This window comes from Protopterus annectens, chromosome 4.part0, assembly GCF_019279795.1.
Source record: "Protopterus annectens isolate FY-2018-M chromosome 4.part0, PAN1.0, whole genome shotgun sequence".
In the NCBI taxonomy this organism is placed as follows: domain Eukaryota; kingdom Metazoa; phylum Chordata; order Ceratodontiformes; family Protopteridae; genus Protopterus; species Protopterus annectens.
The window spans coordinates 657,125,255-657,150,370 of NC_056733.1; the positions used below are offsets into that span (position 1 = coordinate 657,125,255).

Genomic DNA, 25,116 nt, shown 5'->3' on the forward strand with positions numbered 1-25,116 from the left:
TGGGCCACTAGCCCAGCTGGACTAACCCGGTTAACAAACAAACAATAAATAAACAATAAATAAATTTCAGGAAAGGCAAGTCTTAAGCAATCTATGTAATGTTAAACTTGAATAATTGTTAAGAAAGAAGCTATATATGTATGCTGCATGAAAAGGAAAAAATCTTTGCAATGGCTTGTTTTCTCTTTATAACTGTATGCGTACTGATGACTCTGTAATGTGTGAAGTTAATAAAGGTGTTTAAAAAAAGGATTAATTTCTTGCACCTGCATTCAGTTCATCTCGAAGATAAAGCAGTCAGTAATGACGGGAAAAATAGTGACTTTCAGATGCATGAAAGAATCTTTGCAAATGTCATTATCTCACACTCAGAACACTTCCTAACAGAAAAAAAGGTAAGTTATTATCACTTCCTGTGCCTTTTATTGTTGCCTTATTTTTCTAGCTTTTTGCTACAAAAAACTAGTTTACAGTTTAAACCAAGGAAGTTAATCAAGACATCCACTCCCATTAAATCAGGAGAAATTATAATTTTAATTCTACATAGAATATAATCAATACACTTTCACACCCCATCCTGCACCATCAGACCAAGATCACAACAACATTATGTTAATTTTAATTTACTTCTGTCCCGCCTTTACCTTGTTACACAGAAAAGCTTATATATCTTACCCCTAAGAAAAAGCACTTGCTTGGTTTAATATCTTTAACATATACAGCCGTCACTGATAAGACTCCCTTCACCTCACTTTTAAAATATTCTTGACTATACAATATACAGAACTGCTTTACAATACAGCATGCATTTACATAATGACATTTTAATAAAAATATTAAATGAGAACAAAAACTGTTTCACTTACAGTTACTTCATTCCCCTCAGTGTCCTTCTAAATTTAATGACATAGATAGGGTAGATACTTTACAGTTCACTCACAAATTAAACATAGCCTACAAAATGTCAGTCTTTCTCAGGTGTTTTTTTCTTGTAAAGCCACATTTCACATGTTTTTTCCTATATCCAATGACTGAGACTGATGATTTATATTCTCCCATTTACTGACTAATTTCGGTTTTGCTGGTCTTCCTCCTTGATCATCTCCATCTCCCAACACCAGTCTCTGGTTCAAGTCCATGGTACTCCTGATTCTTCTAGTCAACTCAGTTTTTTCCTGTCATTTAAGCATATTCCTTTGAAACAATGGATAAGGTTTCACTGGCAAACTCTATATGGGTTTTGTTATTCTTAAAAAAAATGAGAAGCAGATCCCTCTTCTGCTTGCTGGCTCACTCTGTTAGATAAACTTTTTTATTCCCTTCTTAGTCTGCTCTGCATCAAAATGTCTGATCCTCCAAGAAAAAAAATGTTCTAAAGGCAGATGGATTTCACACCTGCCTGTCAACATTCCCTAATTGCTGAGATAAACTTTCTTCTCTTCTTCCTAGTGTACAGTGTAGAATCATTTTCCACAAGCACTCTGTTGTCTCCAATTTGTAATACTTTTCTTTCCTGCCACAATTTTGTCAAGACCAACACTTTCTGCTGGTATGACTGCATATTTACTAATATAGGTCTTTGAATGCTTTCTGATGGCCAGGTATCAATATGCCCTTTCAATTAACAAATCCTGTTGTGGAACTCCTGTCCAGTGGCTTATTTGTACTTCCATAAAATAAGTATACTCTGCTCCTTCCAGTTTCTCTGTTACAGTATAAAATATTGGGTTTTCTGTTCATGTTCTGTCTTCTAACTCTACTTTTTTAAACAACTTTTCTTGAGTCCTACTCTCATACAAAACTTTTCTTAATTTCAGTATCTGAATTTTGTAGTTTTATCAGTTCATATGAATAGCTAAAGCTTCTTCAATTTTCCCAGACTTTTGTTATTTAACTTCATATATTTTCATCAGTGTTTCACTTATTTTAAACATCTCTGAGTACATTTGATTTATATTTTTCTTGGAATTACTAGAAGCCATCTCCTGTTACCAAAGATGAAACCTGAAATGATTTTTGCTTTATAGCTAAATATTCTTCCCAGACAGAATCTTATTTTCTTGTAGAGTTTCTTTTTGGTTCTCCAAATTTCTTCTTTGCTGGCATCCAGGCAGTATAATTACTAGCCAGTAACTGAATTTTACTGAAACTAAATTTCACTAGTCCCTTTTTAGCAACTTCTGCTTTTATACTGAGAGAACTCATATCAACCTACTGATCAGTTTGCAGCCATATTCAAAGTCCGGTCTCCCTCTCTCTTTATTCTCATACACAATATAAGATGACAAAAAGTGTAACAGCTTTATCTGCTGAGGGATGTAAACTTGACTGCACATTGCATTTATGACTACAGAGAAAAATTCAGCCTCTCTTTGGTTCCTCATAATCTTACTTGGAGTTGTTTTGTAAATGAAATAATGACAAAGAAATGTATCAAAGAATTTTACAATATGCCTTAGGGCATAGCAATGCTTATGCAATATTTATCTGGTTTAGAACTCCATCAAGCTATGCTTTATTACTGTGTGCTGCACATACCTCTGTGAACCATTACTTAATTCATTCAACATCAAATATTTGTCTAGGGTGTGTCTGGTGCACAATGTAATGTAAGGTAAAGACAACAATCAGAGATGTCTTTATCCTTCCCCAGTGTTCCTACAGCATACTGTATACACCAGAGATAGCAAAATAAAGGCCTTTTTATACCACCCAGCCTATTTACACCTGGCATGCAGTGATTACTGAGAGACCTATCAGTTTGAGAAAATAGCAAGTAGATAGGTATAACAGGAATACATCTGCTGTGTTGCAGTGCCTTAACCAAACCTTTCCTGCATAAATGCTCTACACTACTTAGTAAAATTTCTATCATCTCAACTTTTACTCTTAAATAACACTAAGTGAAAATAATGCAGATGAATGCCAAGAAGAATCACTGATGCAGTTTGGACCTTCCATATGAATGCAAAACAGTTTAAAACAAATCAGTTTAAAATTGTTTCACCTTCAACAGACCATCTGAAGCCACTGGAAATTTACCAGTACCTATCCCTTTTCTCGTTTCTTAAACTTTTGCAGATATTCAGTAATCTCTCACATCCCTGGACCATTTATAGATCCAGGGGACAATAAACGGTCACAACTCTAGCCTCAAGTTCCTGAGGAATACTAGATGCAAGCCTCACCTTCCCTCAAACATTAATCAGCTTCCTGGTTCCTGAAAACTAGTACTCAATTCAGAGTTTATAGTATAAAAGGTGCCACATGTCATACTCCTTAGACAACAGCTTGCAAGATGTTCCTGTCAAGCCTTCCTATGCAAACCCAGAAAAGACAATGGTAACATGTCCTGTGAGCAGTGATTACAGGCACATGCTTCTTCCTGGTCCAATGGTCGCAGCAAGTACTCATACATTGTACTCACCTTGTAGTCAGTGACCAAAGACATGGGCCTGGCTGTCTTCTGCCACTTCTAAGCACAAAATCATCAGTGATGCATAAAACATAGTCAGAAGGTTGCAGCCAGCAAATAAGCCAGTAGCATTCTTTCAGCATATCAGTGTAAATACTTTATTTAAGAAAGGCTACAGTCCCATCTTACATGGTCAGAAACAAATGGCCACTCCCGCCATTTCTATCTGTGAATACCCCTGATGATTACTGACAGGTATCAATGAGGTCTGCATGCTCCTTCTTCCCAAACTATTATCCTCCCATCAGGCCAAAGAAAGTCTGCCTCAAGGATTTAGGTTTGGGGGCAAGTCAGGAGAATGGATGTGAGCCGCCAAACAATACTGCTAGGCTGCACAGGCTATATCTTTGGAAAGCCTGTAGTGCTTAGAGCAAAATAGATGCATGTATGATAAAGTACACTAAAAAGAAATAAATGGAAATCCTGCCCCATGGACACACATGAAAGCATCCATTGTTCAGTGTCACATTGTCAGCTGCACTTCTAATAAATAAAACAGTTACTAAGTGATTAGACAGGTCAAGGAAACACACACACACAAAACAATCTCCTTGACTAGCCTACTAATTTAGATTACAACTCAGAGAATGCATAAGCATGCACACAAACACATACCCACACAAACAAAACAATCTTCGTGCCACTCAAAAGTCAGCCATGCTAACACACCCACACAACCTACAAAAAGACACACACACCAAGCACATGTCTAATGTGGGTGGGTAAGGACCTCCCCAGAACTTCCGCACCAATTACACATTGTCATAATGGTATACTCCCAATCACAGCCTTGTTCAGTGAGACACTGTCAAGCCATAATAACATACACATACAGCTAAGACTTCACTGTTCTATATTTCAAGCCAAATAGCAGACACTGTAATCCATTCAATCCAGTGCTCAATACCATAAACTCACCCACTTACTCATCAATATCACCGACAAACACTACATGCGTTTAAACACCCTCATTACACCATCCACTGGTAAAAATACCTACCATATACACAAACACACACACACACACACACACACACACACATATATATATATATATATATATATAAAACATACCAATACTTTCCTGCAAAAACAAAGTATCATACACACAGATATCCAAAATACTGACCAACAGTCTCCTACATACACACATTCTGAACGTGCAACAATAACATACACACATAATCACCAACATGCTACTGCAGACAGCAGCGCTTGCAACTCTTTCTTAAAACAAGAAACATCTTTATTGAATTATCACTGATAACATACAGAATCATACATTTATATAAATGGAAAAAGATGTACTGAAATATTTTTAGCTGTAAACATTATACAACAGATATAATATTTTATACAGTCATTGTCAGTCAAATATTACATTACCTAGGCTCATTCAATCCCTGCCTTTCCATAAACCTTATTCCTCCTCCAAAACATTATTCTGCATGTACAGTCCTCCCAACTCCCATATATTCCTATGTAATTTGTTCCTACCCTTTTCTAAAGATCCCACTACGAGTTATTTTCTCTCTGTTATTATATTCACTTCTTCTAGTACTGTTGGTTTAGACAATCATTTCCATTTTCTAGTAACTGCTTTTTTGGCAGCCACCAGAACTAAACTCAGCAAGGCCATACTATATCTAGACAATGTTGATTCTGTATCACAGCTTAAAAAAAATAATTTCCTTAGTTACACCAAATTGCTCGCCCAGTATTTCAGAGTATTTTGGAGGGAATATATGAATTCTACTAACTCATTAATTACACTCCCAAAAATATGTTACAAATTACCTTATTCTTCACCTATCACACCTCAAACATTTGCAATCTACCAGAGGAAAAAAATTCTTTGGAGTCTGCTTGGGGTGTAAAAACACCTGTGCAAATGCTACCAAACAAAAATTTTAAACCGTCTAGACTTTGCTGCATATTTAAGAGCCAATCAAATATATTCCCATCATTTCTTTTTGAGTTGCTTATCCAATATTTCTTTCCAATCCTTTCTAACTTCTCCTGATTGATTCCTATAGTTATAATGGAGTATTGTCTATGGACTACTAATTATCCCTTTTTAACAGCAACTTCTACTCTAGATTCTACTAAAAACTCTACCATTGCTGTTCTTTCACTTAGGATCCCCCTGTTCCTTTCACAGTCTCTAGTCTGCAGTCCAAAATTATTTTTGGCCTCTTCCCATTCTATTACCTTTCCCTCTCTATTTCCTCCCAATAACTTGGTTCATTTGGCAGTTTTCTGCAGTAAATTCCAGCCCCTTCTCACCTATCCTCTGTACTCTTAACTACAGTTATCCCTAAAAGCAGAATCTCCTTTCGATAGTCTTGTGTTAGCTAAGTTCAGAGAATACTTTCTGTGTGGTTATTCTAATTTTAAGGACCTGCATTCAAAACCAGAGTCCCTCTCTATTTTTTGAGCTTCCACCCTGTTTCATCATCACCCCTTTACACTTTGAATTATACTTTCTGCTTGGGAGCTTTAACTGTGCAGTCCTGAAACACCTCTTCAAATCAGGTAATCCCAAACCACCCTGTTCTATTGCAAGAAGCAACGTATCCCACTTGACTCTTGCCCTCTTCTCTTCCCAGATAAAATCCTTCAACTCTATAACTGTAATCCACAACTTCTCTTCTGGTTGATAAAATATGCCTGACTTGTGCATAAAATTAAATCATGCCTCTCACCTGTCCAGATTTTGCAGAACGTCCAGATTTTTGCCTCATATTTTGGCCCATTCATCATAAAATTTGTGGTTTTCTGGATATTTGTGTCAAATCAGTAAGGACTAAATTCATTAAAGAATGTTAGGCATTTGAGTTTCAGACTTCATATCAGTCAGAAAATGCATGGTAACACAAGAACTTTTATTCTAGCAACTTTCTAAGTCTATAAGAGCAATGTTTAAAATCTGTCTCTATTTTTAGGGCTTTGTCCCCACATTGTTTTTGGCTTTGTCCAGATTTTTTGTGCTAAGAGGTTGACAGCACTGAAGGGACTAAAAACATGTGGATGCTTGTATCTTGCTATCCATATGTTAAATCAGAGCTTCTTGTCTCAGTTTTTGTATTATCTTTTGTTTAGTCTCTTCCCACACATCCTAAGTTGCCATAACAGAATCCTTTTTAAACCCATAGTCTTAACCACTTTATTTTATCATATCCTCATAAATATGTGTATTACTGAACCAATTCATGTGTGGGTACATAATTTACAGCTACAGTCAATGTTTTATCTTCATTAATTTTGTATGCTGACAGGAATTGAATCTGTCTCAGAACGCTCCACAACACTGAAATGTCCTTTTCTGGTTTTAACAGGTACAAAATAATATCTGCAAATAAAGCCAACGTTTTCTGAGTCTCTTATTTTCTTTGCCATTGAAGAATCAGAATCAGAATCAGATTTATTGGCCAAATATGCATGCATAAAAGGAATTCTGGTTTCAGTGACTCTCCAAGTATGAATTACATAAATGACATAATGCATAACTAAGAACAAGACAAAAAAGTAAATATGCATATACATACAAGGTGTAAAGTGCAACTCAGTGCAAGAAATACTGAAATAAACTCTTAAATAAATACGTATTAACAATATGTAAACAGTAATGAAGAATCCTCAGAGGCTTGAGAAAAAGAATACCCCGACCTAATAAGCTGAGTTAACTTGATGGCCTGTGGAAAAAAACTGTTCTTATATCTGCTTGTTTTGGTGGGTATTAATCTATGACACCTGGCTGATGGTAATAGTTTAAAAAGATGGTGGCCTGGATGTGAAGGGTTGGTGATGACCTTCCATCCCCTTTTCATTATTCTGGAATAGTACAGGTCCTGTAAGAAGGGCAAACTAGCACCAATGATATTTTCGGCAGACCTGACTATTCGATGTAACCTATTTTTATCATGATGAGACTGAGATCCAAACCACACTGTTATGGATGAGTGGAGAACATATTCAATGACTGCTGTATAGAACTGAATCAACAGTTCCTGTGGGAGGATAAACTTCCTCAGCTGTCACAGAAAGTACATTCACTGTTGTGCCTTTTTTATGATGGACCTTACATTGATCTCCCACTTCAAGTCCCGGGAGATTGCAGATTCCAAAACCTTAAAGGATTCCACAACTGACACAGCAGTATTAAACATAAAGAGGGAGAATAATATTGTAGTACTACTCCTGAAGTCCACTGTCATCTCCACAGTTTTAAGAGTGTTCAGTTCCAGATTATTCTGCCTACACCAAAGGGTCAGCTGCTAAAATCTGTATGCAGACTCATCACCATTCCTGATGAGCCCGATGATAGTTGTATCGTCTGTGTATTTAATACGTTTCACAGATGGGTTCCTTAGAGCTGCAGTCATTAGTGTAGAAGGAGAACAGCAGTGGGAAGGGCACACATCCCTCGGGGCATCTGTATTGATCGAGCAATAGCTAAATGTAAATTTCCCCAGTTACACCTGCTGTTTCCTATTGATTACAAAATTGGTGATCCATTGACAGGTAGAAGCAGGAACGGAAAGCTGGGAGAATTTCAAGTGAAGAAGTTCTATAATTATTGTATTAAATGCAGAGATGAAGTCCACAAACAGAATCCTTGCATATGTCTCTATCATACTGCAATGATTCTAAATGTAATGCAAATAACAAAGGGGAAAGAGGGCAACTACTTGGTTCCTCTGTTCAAATAAAGCTCACCAGAGAGAAACCCCTCCCTAATTTAATTTTCACCACCGATCCCTCATATATCCTCCTAATTAACCAAATTACTGTGTCAGGGAATGCAAATGCTTCCACTGCCCTACTCATAAAATCCAAGATTACTCTGTCGAATGCATTCTCTACATCAAGACCCAACAACAACAGAGATATTTTCTTATATTCTGCTTCCCTCTGGATCATCATTGTTCTATTAATGATTTTTTTTTTATTTAAACAAAGAAAGATCTTTATTAAATTATCACTCATGACACAGGCAATCATACATTTATATAAATGAAAACAAACCATACTGACAATCTTAGCTGCAAGTAATCTATGTCACAAACCATACTGACAATTTTAGTTGCAAACATTATACATGCATATACTGTTTGGCAGGTTGGTCTCTTATACAGTTGTTTCTTGTCATATCAATCTGAGCTTATGCTGCATCTTACATAACTTTTTTTTCAAGCCCTCAAACAGAACAAACAAACCCCCTAACCTATTAACTTAATAATAACACACAAAACTATGTACATCTTCACATAATAATTTTTTTCCTTCCTAACAAGAACAAAAATTCTAAGTTGATAGCCACACAGACAGGCTGAAGTTAACCAAAAGAAGTTAGTCATGCTAAGACACACGGAACACCCTGTGCTATTAGTAAGTGCTATTTGAGTCTGGTATCTTTGTAGCTCTCCCAGCCGAGAAAACACTGGAATGCTTTCAGTAAACACTTTCTTGAAGCCATTTCTCTTTATCAAATTGTCTTCTAGTGACATGCAAACCAGACATAGAACTGCTAAGGGTACCTTGTTTATCAGAAAAAAAGCCTTACAATATTCAATATGCTTTTTCTTTTACATGCTTTGTAATAAATTTGTTACTGGATAACACCTAGGTTCTTAACCTAGTCATTAACCAGACCTTTCCTCTCTCCCCCCACTTCTCCTCCCACCCTCTTTTTACACTGCAATGCTTACATTTCTTAAAACTGAAAAAAGAAAACGAGAGAAGGGAGAAAAAGAAAAAAAACATAAAGCAAAAATAAAAAAAAACAAACAAAAAAAACAGAAGCACCTGTTTATATTAGTATCCCCATTCCATTTAAAAAATTGAGAAAACTTTACTTCAAGTCTAATTGGTTTTGTCTTATCTTTAAAGCCCTCCCAAATGGAAAAACTCCTGACTGCTTTTAGAGAACATTATGTCCTAGCCAGTTTCTCTTTTCTTTTTTTTTTCTTTTTCCTCAGCCTATCTCCCTTCCACCAGACTGTCTCCAGTTTCTCTTCATCAGATTTTCTCCGTGGAGACATGAGAACCAGACAGCCAGTTTCTCTTTATCAGACTGTTTCCATGGAAACATGAAGATGAGCTGCAGAATTGCTACTACGTATACATGCATTTGCTAGGAAAAAAACTCAGTCTTCAACATTCTTTTTCATTTACTTGGTCTCTCAATCTAAGGTCCTTAATACAATCATTTCCCCATGCAACAATGAAAAAAACACATTAATTTTAACTCTGCCATGACTTTTTAACCAGGCTTTTCTTACTTTGCATTGCCTATATTTCTCAAAACTGTACAAGAACAAAGAGAAAAGAGGGGAGAAAAAGAAAATCAACAGCACCTGTTTACAATCCCCATTACACTTAAAAACAGCATGCAAAGAAAAGCATACACCACAAATACAGTACTATTAAGAAAAGAAAATGTTTTCTTAACTTACAGTTAGCTTTCTCCCCTCTCTTCCCCTCTCCAAAGCATTCTTCCGAACATTAATGACATGGGGTAGGGCATATACTTTAGAGCCCCCCACAAATCCAAGAAATTTTGAAAAAGTCCAATATTTACAGATTTCCTTGTTCTGACATAGTTTGCAAATATAATTATTGCACTGTAATCCCACACTGAGTTACTGGTTTTCTTATTGTTCTTCTCCATTGCCCAAATCCTGTCTCTGCTTTATTTCCAATGTACTCTCGATTCTTCTAATCAGCTCTTGTGCTCCCTTCCTTTTCTCCAACATTTTCCATTGAAATACTGAGAAAGGTTTCACAGGTACAGTTTCTCTGTGGACTTTCTTACCAGAAGAACAAGAAGCAGAATCTCCTTCTGTTTCACAGCTCACTTTTTGTTGGACAAACTTTTGTATTTCCTCCTTAGCATGCACTTCATCAAAAAATGATTTTGTCCCTTCCAGGGAAGAATACCCTAAGGACAGCTGGATACAGCAGTTTGAATCTTACACCTGCATCTCAACATTCCCTGAATAGTGGAATTAACTTACTCCTCTTCTGACTGGTGTACAGTGAGTAATCATTCTCTACAAACACTCTGCTGTTTCCTACTTTTAGTAATTCATCCTTCTGCCACAGTTTTGTCAGAATCAACTCCTCCTGCTTTTAGGATTGTATCTTTACTATTAAAGGTCTAGGTTGCTTTCTTACAGCTAGGTTTGGAGCATACACATAATGTGACCTTTCAAAGAACAACTCCTGCTGTGGAAAATCAGTCCAGTTGCATATTTGTGCTTTCATAAAATTAATGCAGTCTGTTCCTTCCTGCTTCTCTGGTATATCTGAAAATCTGAGTCTGTATCATGTTATCGGATGATGAAAAGAGCAAACGCTCTTTCATCAATCTAATAATATCGAAAGGAGAAAATAGCGAAGTTACGGAACATCGATTTTTTCCCAGGGAAAAAAATCAGTGGGCTGTCTTCAGGACTTTGCCATTTCCTCCACTACGGTGCAATCTCGGAGTTGGTATATTTAATTAGAGGGGTATGGGGGGCACTTCATTTTGTATTTAAACTTTTTTTTTTTTTTTTGCAGAGCAGCAAATTTTGTCCCTGGGAAAAAAATTGCTGTTCTGTGTGTTCGCTTTTTTGTTTCGATATTATCGGTTCAATTTGATCTTTTCATTGTGCAATAATATGATATAGACGCGAAAATCTCATGTTTTTCCTAGGTGCTCTGTTCTCTAATTCTATTATTTTTTGAAACATCTTTTCCTGACCAACTCGTATTCAACCAGGCTTTTCTTCATTTTCACCTCTGATTTTTGCAACTTTATAATCTCATTTGAATATCTGTTTAAAGCTTCATCCATTTTTTCCAGCTTTTTTTTTTGTTTGTGTTTATGTACTCCATCAGTGTTTTTTTTAGTGTAACCAGGTCTGCATGCAGTTGTCTCCTTGATGAACAGCTGCAGAACATTCCCCAGTCAGTGTTTTTTCCTCATGTTTTGTAGCTGATTTTTTTCCAGGTCTTCTACATTTCTTTATTACTGGTATCCAGACAATGCACTTACTAGTCAGTTACTGAAATTTACCCATAAACACAAGTCTACTGGCCTTCTCTGCTGAGTTTCTGTTTTCACACTGGGAGAGCTAGAAACAAGCTGTTACTCTTGGAAGGGCAGCGCAGTGGTGCAGCGGTTAACATTCTCAACTCACAGCAAGAGGTTCTCCTGTTCGATTTTCGGCTGGGGTGCCTTCTGTGCGGAGTTTGCATGTTCTCCCTGCGTTCACTTGGGTTTCCTCTGGGCACTCCGGTTTCTTCCCACATTCTAAAGACATGTGACTGGAGTGTTTCTCCCTGGGCCTCCACTGAAAATAGGCTCTGTGAAGCCTAGTCGGACTTTCCTGGTCAACAAATGTTAAATAAATAAATAAAAATAAATAAAGTCCATATATTTATTTTGACACCACTTTTGCCATTCTTTTAGTAATTAAAGACCGTTTATAATCATGTTTTAAAACTGAAATGTGCCTATAGTAAGTTGGATCACATGTGCCTTTACTATCTTTAGGTATTACAGCCACCACAGCTTTCTTCCGGGATATTGATGCTTCTCTTCCTTTTAAAATACTGTTAAACAAAACCTTCCAGAGCTTTATTACTTTTTTCCCTTCTAGCTTTCAGACTTCTATAGGAATACCATCTGTTCCTGAAGACTTTCCTGTAGATTGGTTACACATCACCATTTTATCTCATCTCCTCTTATCCTAACTGTTAATAAATGAGGCTCATTTAACACTGACATATTTATTTCTTCAATACACACTTCCATTTCTATTTTTTCTTGATTTCCACATTTCTCTGCTTTATACAGATTTTTATAAAATTTCTGAAATATTTGTAATATCTTTACAGGACCTCTGATTATTTTCCTTGTTATAGCTTCTCTAAGTTTGGCAACAACACTTTTCTACTTTCTATTGCCAGAGCAGTTGTGTTAAAAGCATTTGTGCTCTGGAATTATTACTGAAAAGCAGTTTCTTAACTTTAAACTTTCTAAAGTCGTTCAGATTATCCAGGGAGTCACTTATTTTTTTCTTTAGCACTCCACAGTTGCGCCTCTTCTTGTTCTGTGAAACCCCCCCCCATTCTTCAACAGATCAACCTTTGACAGTCCTTCTACATATTTCTTCTTTCTTCTTATCTCTTTTTATTTTATTTCTACCCTATGTTTAAACTCCGCTCTAATTTTATCCCACTCCTAGCTGTATTTTTGAAAGAAATGTCTAGCTTTCTAATAACTCTATTTCCACCACCCATTCCTTAAAATCTTCTCTTTTTAACAGACAGGTGGGGAAGTGCCAGTGTCTCATTTTTATTTCATTACTCTACATTTTTTTTATTTTAGTCAGTATTGGCATATGATCTGAAATAGTTATTGGATGTGTATCAAACTTTTCAATTAAATGCTAATGTTCCTATGAAATATAACTTCTGTCTAGCCTAGCCCACTTGTTGTACCTTGGGCAATAATATGTACATTCTCTCTGAGCTCCTACTGTGTGTGTTGTCTTTTGGCTTTTCCTGGTTAGGGGTCGCCACAGTGGAACTCTGGTCTGCTAATGATTGGCAGTAGATTTTCATGAATGCCGAGGTGCCAACTCAACGTTCAACCTTCAACGAAGGCATGCCCATTTACGCATGTCTTTCGAACGCCCACTCAACCGCGGGGAGGACATGCAGACACCACACAGAAGGCACTACCCGCTCTCCAGCCGAGAATCGAATGGGAGAACCTCTGGCTGTGAGGCAACAATGCTACCGCTGCACCACTGCGAGTGATTTCATATCTTCCATACCAAGTATTTTCATAATTTTCTTTGAAAATCTAGACTCTCATTATTATTTTCCCATCTAGACCCCCCCGATACATTCTTACTGCTACAAATCAAATTCCAGTCCCCACCTATAAGTAATACTCTCTGCTGAAAGCTGATTATTTCTCCCAGAAGTTTCTTAAGCTCCATTGTAGAAGTTTAAGGTGAAATATAAATAAATGCCAGCTTAATCCTCCTGCCTTGCTAGAAGCTTCTCACTACTACAAATCTATTATTATTACCTTTTTTGCTTCTTTTATCACTGCTGGAGCTCCTCTGGCAATTAATACAAGTACTTCCCTTTTCCTTTGTCCCAGATATTCTGCTGAATAGCCATCCTGAAATCCTTTATTTATGAAATTCACATGCTCAGTTCTATATACACCTGTCAGACCATTCATGTTCAAAGCTAATATGTAAAGTGTTGCCATTATGATCCAAAGTTATTATTCCTATCTGTTAAGCTTTTGTATTACATGGCTACATTAATGTTTGTCAGGATGATCTTTTAAACAGTTGTTTCTTGTCATATCCATTTGAACCAATGTCACATCTTACAAGACTTTTTATTGCAACGAAACCCCTCAAACAAAAAAAAAAACACCCCCATAACCTATTAATACAAACACACACTATGTACATCTTTAAATAATGAATTTTACTCTTCTTAACAGGAACAATTGTCCCAGATTGACATGTAAATTCACAGGCTTTAATTAACATATAATTAAGATTATCCATGCCAAGGGATGTGGTACAGCCTGTGCTACTACTTACCCTAACTACTGTCTGTTTTTGTCTTACCTTTAATCCTTTTCCAAAAGTAAAAAAACAACTTGAATGCTTTCAGAAAACATTATCTTTTAGCCTTTGAAAAAAGTATTCTGCTTTTATTGCCCACTTATCAGCTTGTCTCCACTGAAGCTAGATACACAGTTGCCTTCAGTTGCAACCTTCTCATGTTGCACTGTGAACATTTATTTGCTAAAAGAACACATTTCATTACATTCAGTGATTTTTTACTTGGTTCCACTGAAAACCTGTTGTAAGATCAAGCCAAGGGCCTTAATCCAATCTTTACCTTAAGCAAAAGTAAGAAAAAGCATATCCATTTTACTTATAACATGATCTGTATATTTTTACAATCCTTCCCTCCCCTCAACAACCCAAGATTAGCGCTTATTATCTTAAACATGCTTTTGTCCAGGCTTTTTTTCTCTTTTTATATTGCAATACCTACATTTGTTAAAACTAAACAAGAAGAAAGAAAAAGGGGAAAATGGCACATTTAGTTTAGTACCCCTATAACACACAAAAATAACTGAAAATGATTTACTATACAACATGCAGTATATGTCACATTTTATAAAAAATACCAATAAGAACAAAAAGGGTTTTACTTACAGATACCTCTTCCCCTCCTTTTCCCCTTTCTTTAATGGTCTTCCAAACACTGTCAAAGTAGGGCATATGCTTTGGAGTCCCCTACAAGTCAAAAAAGTCTAATATTTGCAGGTTTTCTTGTTCAGCCATATTCACAAATGTGACAGATGCTTTGTAATCCCACAATGATTCATTAATTTCCAAATTCCTGGTTTTCCTCCTGTTGATCTCCATCTCCCAACTCCAGTCTCTGGTATATTCATAACATACTCTAGTCAACTCCTGAGCTTCTCTCTGTCTCTCAAGCATTTTCTTTTGGAACACTGGAAAAGGCTTCACTGGTGTAGTCTCTCTATTACCTTTATTATCATAACAACAAGAAGCAAGGTCCTCTTCTGTTTGACAGCTCACTTTTTGTTGAACAAACTTTTGTATTTCCTCTTTAGCATGTTCTGCATCAAAAAATATGACTTTGACCCTCCAGGAAGAAGTATTCTGATGACTGCTAGATACTGTGGCTTGAATCTCATAACTGTCTTGCAACATTCCCTGATTGCTGGAATAAATTTACTCCTCTTCTGACTGGTGTACAGTGAGTAATTATTTTCCACAAACATTCTACTATCTCCAACTTTTATAGCGTTGTCCATCTGCCACAGTTTTGTCAGAATCAACTCATTCTGCCGATAGGATTGCATCTTGATTATTGGCTGCTTTCTCTTGGCCAGGTTTGGAGCATACACATGATGTGCTTTTCAGTCAACAATTCCTGCTGTGGAATACCAGTCCGGTTGCTTACTTGTATTTTCATAAAAGTAATAACGTTTGCTCCTTTTGGTTTCTCTGGTACAGCAGACAATCTCAGGTCTTCCACATGTGCTTTGTCTTCTGACTATATTTTTGAAACATCTTTTCTTAAGTAGTCTCATACTCAGCCAGTCTGAATATTTGTTTAAAGCTTCTTCCATGCTTTTCTAGTCTTTTGTTATTCGAGTGCATATAGTCCTTCAGTGTTTCATTTATTTTATTCACCTCTGAGCACACTTGACTTATTTTTTCCTCCAGATTACTGGAAGTCATGTCTTGCACCAAAGCTAGAACCTGAACTGTTTTTTATTGAATGACTGCAGAATTCTTCCCAGCTATTTTTTTTTCTCCTCACCTTGTGTGCCTGATTTTCTTTCAAGTTCTCCAAATGTCTTCTTTGCTGGCAGCCAGGCAGTGCAAATACTAGCCAGTAAGAGAAATGTAACTGAAAAGATTAATTCACTAGGTCTTTATTCTGAGTTTCTGTTTTTCACACTAGGTGAGCTGAAATTAAGCTGTTTCTCAATGTGCAGCCATCTTGGAATTCCATCTTTCAATTCTTTATATAGGAAAAACAGTTGCTTTATAATAAAGAACCCAGACTTACCATACACTCTCGAAGAGTACAATTACTCAAGCAGCATGTTTACTTGACAAGATTATGGCCAAGTATTGTAAACTGCTTCAGTAAACAGGTTAAAGGAAATGGAAAAAATAAATACTAATTTTGATTAATCTGCTTTGCCTAATTGTCTAGTGGCAATGAAATGCAAATGACTTGCATTCTACTGGTTCTATCTCTACAACTTCCACAAGCATGCCTCTGTGGAAAAAAGGTCTCATTCAGTGAAGAAAAATTAAAAAAAAAAAAATGATGCCACTTACCCGTTCTTTCATAAGCTCTAGTGATCTTTCTGCATGTCCAATAAGTCTCATACAGTGATGTATACGTCCTGGTCCCAGCCTTCCCTGAGCAATTTCAAACCCTCTGCCTGGACCCAAAATAATATTCTCCTTAGGTACTCGTACATTTTCAAACAGCATCTCTCCATGTCCAGCTACATATAAATGAAAATATAAATTAGTAATACACACACTCTTGCAGAAATTCTAAATCTTCAAGAGATTGTGTAGGCTGTAAAGTTCAAAAATTATTTTATTCCTTAAAGTACTGCTGCTCAAGTTTAATTTCCAAGCCAGTCTGTTTACAGAAATGTTCTTCAGTTCAACCACCTGCCACCTGTGATGAAGAAACACCTAAAATGTAGACAAAGATTTCTCCATTTCCAGTCCTTTCCCTGTCTATACAGTGAAATTCCACGTGGAACAAGAATTAAAAAAATGAAGACTAGTCATTGGCGACTCAATTGTGAGACACACCAGTGTCCCCCTTACCAGGCTCAACAAGAAGAATATCACGGTCAGTTGTCTGTCAGGTGCCAGAATCCGCCACATCACGCATGCACTTAAGTCTCTCCACAACAAATACAAGTATGACTCTGTAATTGTCCATGTATGTGTGAATGATTTGAGATGTACCTTGCTGGACTACATACTGTACTCTCACAGTATGTGTCACAGGCAGGTATGACCCTAGCCCTAAGCAGCATCCTACCTTCACCAAGAATGATACCACAATACCAACAAAAACTAATTGACTTCAACAATTGGCTTAGTTTCTGGTGTCATTCCAAGGTGATCTAGTATCAGTGTGCCTGGGATAACATGGTTGACAGGGCTCAATGCTTTGCCAGAGATGGCTGCCACTTGTCACCCCTAGGATTCCAGATTCTGGCCAGGGCTCTTGCCTATCCCACTGTGCCTTTTTTAGGCAATGTCCCAAAGACCAATCTTCCAACATAAGAGGTCATACTGCTTAATGCTAGGAGCTTTAACCTGTAAATACAGTCAATGTTGGCTCTTCGAACTGGAATATGCCGACATCTGTGCAGTCATGGAAACTTGGTTCAAGGCTGCAGAGAGTGCCCCCTGCCTTACCAGATTATGCCTCATTCTACACATTCCGACCCAAAATTGAGGTTGGGAAGACTAAGGGTGGTGGAGTTTCTATCTTCATTAAAGACAAGCAAACCTCCAGACTGGTTTGCCAGCATGATGCCCTAGAACTACTCCAAGTGACACTGACAATTGGCAAAACACCCATCCCAGTTACAGCTAGCTACAGACCCACCTCCATGACTCAGGACAGACACTCTTCCTACCTGGACCTACTTTACTTCATCAAGCTACCCCCTAACAAAATGAACCTTGGTGTCTTCAACTACCCCACCATAAACTGGGTGAACTATTCATGCTCTAATGCACTCACCCAACGATTCCATGACTTCACCAGTTCTAACACATTAGACCAGCTCGTCTCATCCCCCACAAGGGGAGATAATATTCTGGATTTGATTCTCACCAACATGGGCGGCCATTGCACCACCCCCATAATAAGTTCTTCCCTGGTGAGATCAGCCCATTGGACTGTCTCATTCAAAGTTTATATCCCATCCACCCCCTCCCCAGCTGTAACTAGGCTAAAAAATTTTCAAAAGCTGACAACAACCTTCTAATGGAGGGTATCGGTAGCTTCACACCACCACCCCGTCAGAGGATACAGACAACTATGCTGAACAGTACGCCAAAGCAGTATACAAGCACCTATACAACTTCATGGACTCAGCCATACCCAACAGAACTAAAACCTGCTCATCAAGGAAACACAAACCTATCTGGTGGACATCCAGTATTAAAAGGCTTTACAACAAATGGAATAAACTGTTATTCAAGGGTAAAAAGGTGCAAATTTCCAAGTGGAAAAACAGGTGCTGACTGAGGTTTCTTTTTTGGGGATAATAAACTCTTGGCTAGGCTAGTAAGGGCCCCAGGGCCATTAGCCTATTAACCTCCTATGATACTATAAGAGAGAAACCTATAAAAAATGTAATGTACAGCTGACTCTGGAAGGTTAAATGAGTAAAAAGAGTGGGTTATACAGCTGGTGGCTAAACATCTTTTCTATATCTGCAGTCAAAGTAAATCAGTACGTAAGTACATATCTCACATTTGGAAAAATATTCAGCTAGTCTATTTTGTTAATGAATGAACACAGACAAAATCATCCAAGGAGAAAGTACATTCCCTTGAATACCATCTCATATGCCTGCTCGGCCAAAACCTGTATTAGCTATAGATCCCACAGATCACAATGTTTGGTAAAGGTATGAACAGCAGACCAAGATGCCTTACTCAGACACATCTCTACAGTATTCATGCAGGAAAATGATGGATTAATTCAACAGTCCCAGGAAGTGGATTTTCATTTAAACTGTGGAAGCAGTGTGACTGCAGTTCTCAAGCCAAGCAGGCAAATTCTGATATGACCTTACTCTACCAACATCAAGCAAAGGCAACACTATCTCAAAACTCAGTGAACATCTAGCTTGTTTGGTAACTGTTTGAACTATCAGGGCTTGGAATGCCAAGACCTGTAATGAGACGACCGAATGGTCAAAAATCCAGATTGGCATATACTAATTCCATGATTGCCATTTCTCTGAATATTCCCTTTTCTATGAGGTATGGTAATTTTGGAGCCTCTTAATGGCAACACTGCTCTCAGTCCACGCGATCCTAGCCCCAAGAACAAATTAAATGTAGGTCTCTTGTCCAGGACGCAGTGGTGGTTGGTGAGTTCAAATCGAAGGGGGGCTGCAGGAGACAGCTAAATGGGTGGGGCCAATGGGAAGGGGTGTGGTCAACTAGAAAGGGGAGGAGCTATCCCCCAAACCACAAAATCTGGAACTTTAATTAAATACACTGCCCTGGGTGCCAAACCATCATTATGAGAGTCCAATCAAGACAATGTGAAGTGTAGAAGAATATTTCAATGCATTAGCTGCATGACAGCTTACTTAATATCTAGATGAAAACAAATAGACTGTGTGGCATTAAAAAATAAATTACTTTTTAAATACGTTACTGGAATGCCAGTCAAAATCAAGTATAAGAAAAACAAGCAGCACTCAACTCAAACCACTTCTCCCTTGCACTGCAGTTCTAATTATAATTTATATTCAGCTTTATTAAAGTACCAAGTAACATGCTGAAAGTAGCAATCTCTATGATACCCCCACTTGTAAAAATGTTTCTTATCCAAAAAAGACCTGCTGCCTGACAACAACTATCATGATCAAAGTAAAAAAATGAAAAGCAAACAAGAAACAAGCTCAAGATACATTGCTTAAAGGATTACTGTACAGGTAATGGACCACACATGATAGATTGGCATTCTGTTTAGTTTACAGGTAAAGCCTGCAAAGAAGACTGCAAGTCTCCAACAAATGTAATGAGCTTCTTAAAATAATAATGTAATCCTGTCCTTTATTACAAATACTGTCATATGCATTTCAATACACAAGGCTTATACATTATCTAGTTATGCAAGTATTCTCTGCATGGCAACAGAAAAGCTTTCACTGTTGGCAATTCTTTAACAGTATGCTTATTAAAGCTTACTTGCATCTTACAATCTCAGAGAAGCTTACCTGATGGTCATTAAAGCATTGCTACTTAAACACAGAGCAAAAGGCACTTTCTGAGTAATAATAAGCATAAATCAACAGTATAAAAATATGACAAATCAGAACATTCTGCAAAATCAAGGGCAGAATAAAAGTAGTACTTGTGTCTACCTTGGATGGGGAGATACTCTGCACACTTACACTGCATAACTGCTCCTTGTCTGGCTTGGACACATCCAGAGTCACACTACATGAGGCAGTGGGGAGCAACAAGTATGTCACAATTTGAAATGTCTCTGGCTGACTGTGATGGCCCTGACACATTTGTCATACCTCTCAACCTCAGAGCAAGAAATCTGACAAAGTCATACATAGAATTGGGACAAGGCCCAAAAATAAGGACAATTTTAAATATTGCTTTTATAAACTTAGAAAGGTAATAGAGTAGTAGGTCTTGCATTAGTATGAATTTCTGAAGGGTATGAAATCTGAAACACAAATGTCGGTCATTATTTTCTAACTTCACTCTTTAATGATTTGCTACGAATTTACCAAAAAAAACACAATTTTATGAAAAATGGACCAAAAATGTGATGCAAAAATATAAAATGGCCACACAATACAGTTGGGAACCTGTCAATGAAGGGACGCTTTTTTAATATTAGTACTGCTAACATGAGCAGCTGACAAAATAAAAGAACCTGCATGCATTTCTGAAATAAAAGTAATCTATAACTCTGATTATTACAGTTATTTCTTAATTGCAAACCCTCCACATTTTCTTCCAAAATTGCCATTTTGCTGCAGAATTATTAGGGGAAGAGCAACATTTTGAGCCAAAATCGGGGACAGTTCAGAGGTTTAGATATGCCTAATTCTTTAAAGCAATTTATTTGCACATACCACTCAACCTGTTAATGCAGGAAATCTGGACAAGGCCAAATATACTTATAAACAGTGCAAAAAATTGTTGTATAAACTGAGACCAGTTGATAGAATAACCGGTCTTGCTTTAGCATGCATTTTTCTGAAGGTTATAAAGTCTGAAATTCAGTGCCTGTCATTATTTAGTGACTTAATTCCTAAATTATTTGCCAGAAAACCACACATTTAATGAGGGACAAACCAAAAATAAGAAGCAAAAATCTATTCATTCTGTGAAAATCTGGACAGTTGGGAGGTATAGTTCAGCCGGGGCTGTCTTTGAGTTTGCCGCCCTTCCCCCTCACAAAATCATGGTCGAATGGAGCCTCCCCCTTCAGCTATTCCAATGAACGATTACTTGGCTATTTCACCCCATTTACCATAAACACTAACGTGCATACTGCTTTACTTCTACAATGATTTGGACTTCATTTGAAAGTTTTATTTTGCATTTTACAGCACAAACACTAAGACATCTGCTAAACAATGCAATGCAGTCTCACAGCGAAAATAGACTTAGCATTAAAACGTCTCTGCCCTTGAAACTCACATTCATTGAAACAGCACTGAAACCCACATTCAAAGAAAATACATTTTGCCAGTGACAGATAAAGATTAACTTTGGACTGCTTTCAAATCATAGGCCCCTTGCACATGAAACATACACGTGGTCTTTGATACACCTTCTTGATTGTATTAAATTATATTCCTTGTACAATATAGTACAGCTGTAAAGGGCGTTTTAAATTTGTTTTGAACATTTTTCCAGTAAACAATGAAACAAAATGCATGCACCAATAATGACAAAATTGCCCAATTCAGAACATTTTTCCAGCAAACAATGAAAAAAATGCATGCACCAATAACGACAAAACTGCCTAATTCAGAACATTTTTCGAGTAAACAATGAAAAAAATGCATGCACCAATAACAACAAAACTGCCCAATTCAGAACATTTCTATCATAAAAGTCTACTCAAACTTCTACAGTCCACCAGTATCAGTAAATATGCACAATCTCTGAAGAAGTAAAAGTTATCTAAATAATTCCACATTAAAGAAATTGGTAACTAATGAAGAGTTTGCTGCTAGCAAACAACTTTATATGTCATTGTTTCATCTACAAATAAATTGTCTGTTGCCCTTGAGGAATAAATTGCCTATGATTCATTAAAAAATTATAAGCTAGCAATATTGCAATAGGGAATGGATGGCAAACTGATAACAGGTTCAAAGTTACTAGGTATCTTCACCAAAAAGACTGCAGCATCCACCCCCTTTACAATACAGTACAGTATCAGCAATGCATTTACCTATTGTGGGAGTAGAACCCGCAGCCTTCTGCATCAAAAGCAAGTACACTACTTATTGTGCTATTAACAATGCAAGTTGACACAGCATAAGCATCACTAAACTTTTGTTCCCCTACAGCTCTCAGCTTCTTGAAAAATCTACTTGACATTCAGCTGTATCTCTGAACTTTGCAGAACAAGAAATCTGGAAAAAGCCAAAATTTTGGGGGGGGGGCAAAAGACCAAAAAACAGGGACACATTTTAAACATTGCTTGTATAATGTTGGAAAGTTGCTAGAATAAAATGCTGTGTTACCACCATACACTTCACTGCAAAGAATTGAATCCAGGAACCTGTGCAAAACAGTTACAGCAACATACCACTATGCCAAATCAATCATCCACGTTATGAAAGAGGAAGACTGAAACATAAAGGGCTACATTCAGTGAATTCAGTTCTCACCATAGCTGTCAACATCTTAGCACAAAACACCTGAACAAAGCCAATAATGGTGGAATACAGCCCCCAAACATATTCAGTGAATTCAGTTCTCACCATAGCTCTCAACCTCTTAGCAAAAACACAGACAAAGCCAGTAATGCGGGAATACAGCCCCCAAACATATTCAGTAAGTTCAGCTCTCAACCTTGGCACAAAAACCTGGATGAAGCCAATAATAGGGGAATACAGTCCCAAAAATAGGGACAAATTTCAAATATCCATCTTATAAACTTAGAAACTTGCTATAATAATAGGTTTTGTGTTACCATGTACTTTCTGAAGAATATGAAGTCTGAAATTCAAATGCCTGTCATTTTTATTTATATAACATTTAATAACCAGGAAAGTCTGACTTGCAACAAGAGCCAATTTACAGCAGAGGCCCAGGGAGAAACAGTCCAGGCATTGAACATAGCTTTTTCTACTTAAAACAAAACGAAGCACACTAATACCAATTCCAGATGGAAAAATGGCCACATGAAGTCCGAAAGAGAAGATAACTCACTTGATTAATAATCAAGTGAGTTATCTTTGGACTTCATTGTGTGGCCGTTTTCATTCCGGAATCAGTATTAGTGTGCTTCGTTTTGTTCCAGGTTACCATTTGTTATTTACAGCAGCAGGTGTATAAGAGTTGCAGTTTGCAGCCAAACAAAAGGGTACAGAGCCGATTCCAGCAGACCAGCACCTACCTCAGTATGTATGTATCTCGTCTTCCTCTCTGCTCTCTCTCACTGCAGTCAGTGCAAGCCCTTAGCCGCCCAAGACAAAAAAAATAAACTTTGATCAAGCAGTAAAGCACCACCAGTGACAACGCCACTGAATCCAAAGGTCCCAACCTCTTGAACAAGACAAGTACAGTACTACTGTGCTAGTGCTACTGATTGTTTCTCGCTCTCTTTTTTGAGAAGAGAGCAAGAACCAGTCAGTAGCAATCCAGCCATCCACGTCACGTACGTGCCTGCGGACGTGGCAGTCCGAACCCCCTTCTAATTTACATTGCGGTTAAACCGCTTAGACTTTTGGGCATCACACTGATGCTTTTTCTTTTATCTGGACTGCCTTTTACAATCAGTCAGATACTAGATGCTGGCTGCTATGTTGTTAAAAAAAAAAAAAAAACAGAACTCGACGAGCATGCGCAGTTCGAGTTCCGGGACTTTGCGGACTTGTCATACTGTGTTGTGTAGGTTAGAAAAATATTTTTTATGGCAATATTGGCAAATGAAATTGTAATGTCAACTACACTTTCTTTCTTCTTTTTCCTGGGAGGGCTGCAGTCCCGCAGTCCGATAGCACGAGCCGCCCCTACCAGTAGGGATGAATTGGTAAACACAGTGATAGTGGGTGAGGATGGGGGTGGATCTAAAGCTCACTGTTCAGAGAAGTACTAAAGGGGAGAAAAAAATTGGCTTCAAGCACAGAATTTTGGAATGTGTAACCCCTTACCTGTTATTACAATGCTTGGCTTTTAGCTTTTTGTCAGAATCAAGAATGGCAAATGCAGTCAGCTCAAAAATGTATGAACATCTGTGGTCACTGCATTTATTTTGATGGTACTAATAATAAAGTTTGAAGACTTCAAGGACAGAAAACTACTTCCTACTTCTGCCTTGAAAGATACAAAGTAAATGCTTATAAAAGAACCATAAGACTGCCTTACTTTTGGCATCAGTCCAGGACTTGCAGAATTTTAGGGAGAATATGCACTTCCATGAAAAGGCTGTCTTGGTGATACAAAAAGGCTCAGAAGAGACTCATACAATGGTTGACAAATGTGCTGCTAGAATGTTTGCTGCTATTAAACATAGGGCATATAAACTGTCTTGGCAAAATACTAGGGAAGGAGGACAGAAGTTTTAAATATCCTTGCATTTAAAATTACAGATGTGTGAGCAATTCATCATAACGGCAGTTGTTTCAGAATGGAGTGACTGCTGCAGTAGAGTAGTTATTCACTCTAAACAGCTGAGGGTGGATATACATCCTTCCAGTCTGATTTCTAGAGCTTCTGCAGATAACCCAGCAAATTATTCCAATACTCAAACAGCTCCAGTTAAGGTGAGTTATATGCATGATTATACTATGTTCTTCATGGGGATCACTGCTGTACTAGGAGTAACTACACATGCACTACTACTACTACATACTAAATTACTATTGCTAAATTACTAAAGCAATCAGATAGCCCACATCCTTCCTACTTCTGTCTTGAAAGATTTGAAGTAAATGCCTATAAAATAGGCATAAGACCCAGGATAAAATGTGCCCAATCCTGGTAGGCGCACTGGTGCCAGGACTGGAAAAAAAATGACCGTGTAGAATCCTCAAGGCATGGAAACATTCCTATAATGGG

The 25,116-nt window shown here is 37.5% G+C and overlaps 1 protein-coding gene across 1 annotated transcript in view; it reads right to left on the reverse strand.

The window, feature by feature from the left end:
• ACAD10 (acyl-CoA dehydrogenase family member 10) overlaps nucleotides 1–25,116 on the reverse strand; it is a 1,588,826-nt gene that overhangs the window by 292,350 nt on the left and 1,271,360 nt on the right. Inside the window, exon 18 of the mRNA XM_044068620.1 lies at nucleotides 16,402–16,574. Within this exon, the coding sequence (XP_043924555.1) occupies nucleotides 16,402–16,574 (173 nt within the window). The remainder of the gene's footprint in view (nucleotides 1–16,401; nucleotides 16,575–25,116) is intronic.